Source organism: Cnephaeus nilssonii (genome assembly GCF_951640355.1).
Source record: "Cnephaeus nilssonii genome assembly, chromosome: 12".
In the NCBI taxonomy this organism is placed as follows: Eukaryota; Metazoa; Chordata; class Mammalia; order Chiroptera; family Vespertilionidae; genus Cnephaeus; species Cnephaeus nilssonii.
Genome location: NC_137083.1, coordinates 50,712,227 through 50,713,731, shown reverse-complemented (window position 1 = coordinate 50,713,731; position 1,505 = coordinate 50,712,227). Strand labels below are relative to the sequence as shown.

The following is a 1,505-nucleotide window of genomic DNA, read 5'->3' as shown; positions in this document are numbered from 1 at the left end:
TGTCCTTATCAAGGCATTTCCCTGTCTTTGATGTGGAAAAGATACACTGCATATTGGAACATAGCCTGTTGGATGGCCAATAAGGAATCTGAAGCATCTAGCTAAGGCTTGCCACTTGTATAAAGTTTGTATTGCTAAAAAGTCATACTTATGGTTCTTTGATTCAAAAGCTTGTTTTTTGTTTTTGTTTTTACTTTCTCAGCAGATTAATAATCCTCACACTTTTTAATGGGAACAGAAAACCAGACGTGGGTGAAAGAGTTTATTCTTCTGGGCCTGTCCAGTGACTGGGACACTCAGGTCTCTCTCTTTGTCCTGTTCTCCATCACATATATGGTGACAGTGCTGGGGAACTTCCTCATTGTTCTTCTGATCAGCCTGGACAGCCGACTCCACACACCCATGTATTTCTTTCTCACCAACCTCTCCCTTGTTGATGTCTCTTATGCCACAACCATAGTCCCTCAGATGTTGGTTCATTTTCTTTCAGAACATAAGGTAATCCCACTTGTGAGCTGTGCAGCCCAGTTATTTTTCTCCCTGGGATTGGGCGGGATTGAGTTTGTTCTACTGGCAGTGATGGCCTATGACCGCTATGTGGCTGTGTGTGACCCCCTGCGGTACCTGGTCATCATGCATGGAGGGCTCTGTACCAGGTTGGCCATCACATCCTGGGTCAGTGGCTCTGTCAACTCTCTCATGCAGACTGCCATCACCTTTCAGCTGCCCATGTGCTCCAACAAGTTTATTGATCACATATCCTGTGAAACCCTAGCTGTGGTCAGACTGGCCTGTGTGGACACCTCCTCCAATGAGATCGCGACCATGGTTTCAAGCATTGTCCTGCTGATGTCACCATTCTGCCTGGTTCTCTTGTCCTATGTCAAGATCATCTCCACCATCCTAAAGATCAGATCCACAGAGGGAAGAAAGAAAGCCTTCCACACCTGTGCCTCTCACCTCACAGTGGTTGTCCTGTGCTATGGCATGGCCATTTTCATTTACATCCAGCCCCACTCCAGCCCCTCTGGCCTTCAGGAGAAGTTGATCTCTCTGTTCTATGCCGTTTTGACACCCATGCTGAACCCCATGATTTACAGTCTAAGGAATAAGGAGGTAAAGGGGCCTGGCGGAAACTATTAGGGCAATTATCGGAATTGATGTCAAAAGTGGCAACTTGATGAATCAGGAACATCACTTAGAAAATGAAACTTTGCCTGTGTATTTTCCCACTTAATTCAGATATGACAGGCATCGAGTGCATTGCCCTGGCAACCAGGAAGGGGATGACATAATGTGTACTGGTGATGCCAGGTAAGAGTCTGAGTATTTAGGTTACGGTGTGAGATGTGGTGCTTTTTTATGTCACAGAAGCATATTCAGTGGAGTTAAGCACTGCTGTAATCTAACTCACCTTACTCAGTCTTCACTCAGATGGCTTGAGAAAGATTGAAGAAAACACCATTTACTGATTTGATTTGTCACATTGTTTGTAGTCCTAGACC

General features: G+C 45.3%; 1 protein-coding gene across 1 annotated transcript; it reads left to right on the top strand.

The window, feature by feature from the left end:
- Positions 1-228: 228 nt before the first annotated feature.
- LOC307108547 (olfactory receptor-like protein OLF3) lies at positions 229-1,143 on the top strand (the record flags this gene model as incomplete). Its single annotated transcript, XM_079786614.1, has 1 exon — positions 229-1,143. One exon carries the CDS (start codon positions 229-231, stop codon positions 1,141-1,143), a length of 915 nt encoding a protein of 304 aa, XP_079642740.1.
- Positions 1,144-1,505: the final 362 nt, after the last annotated feature.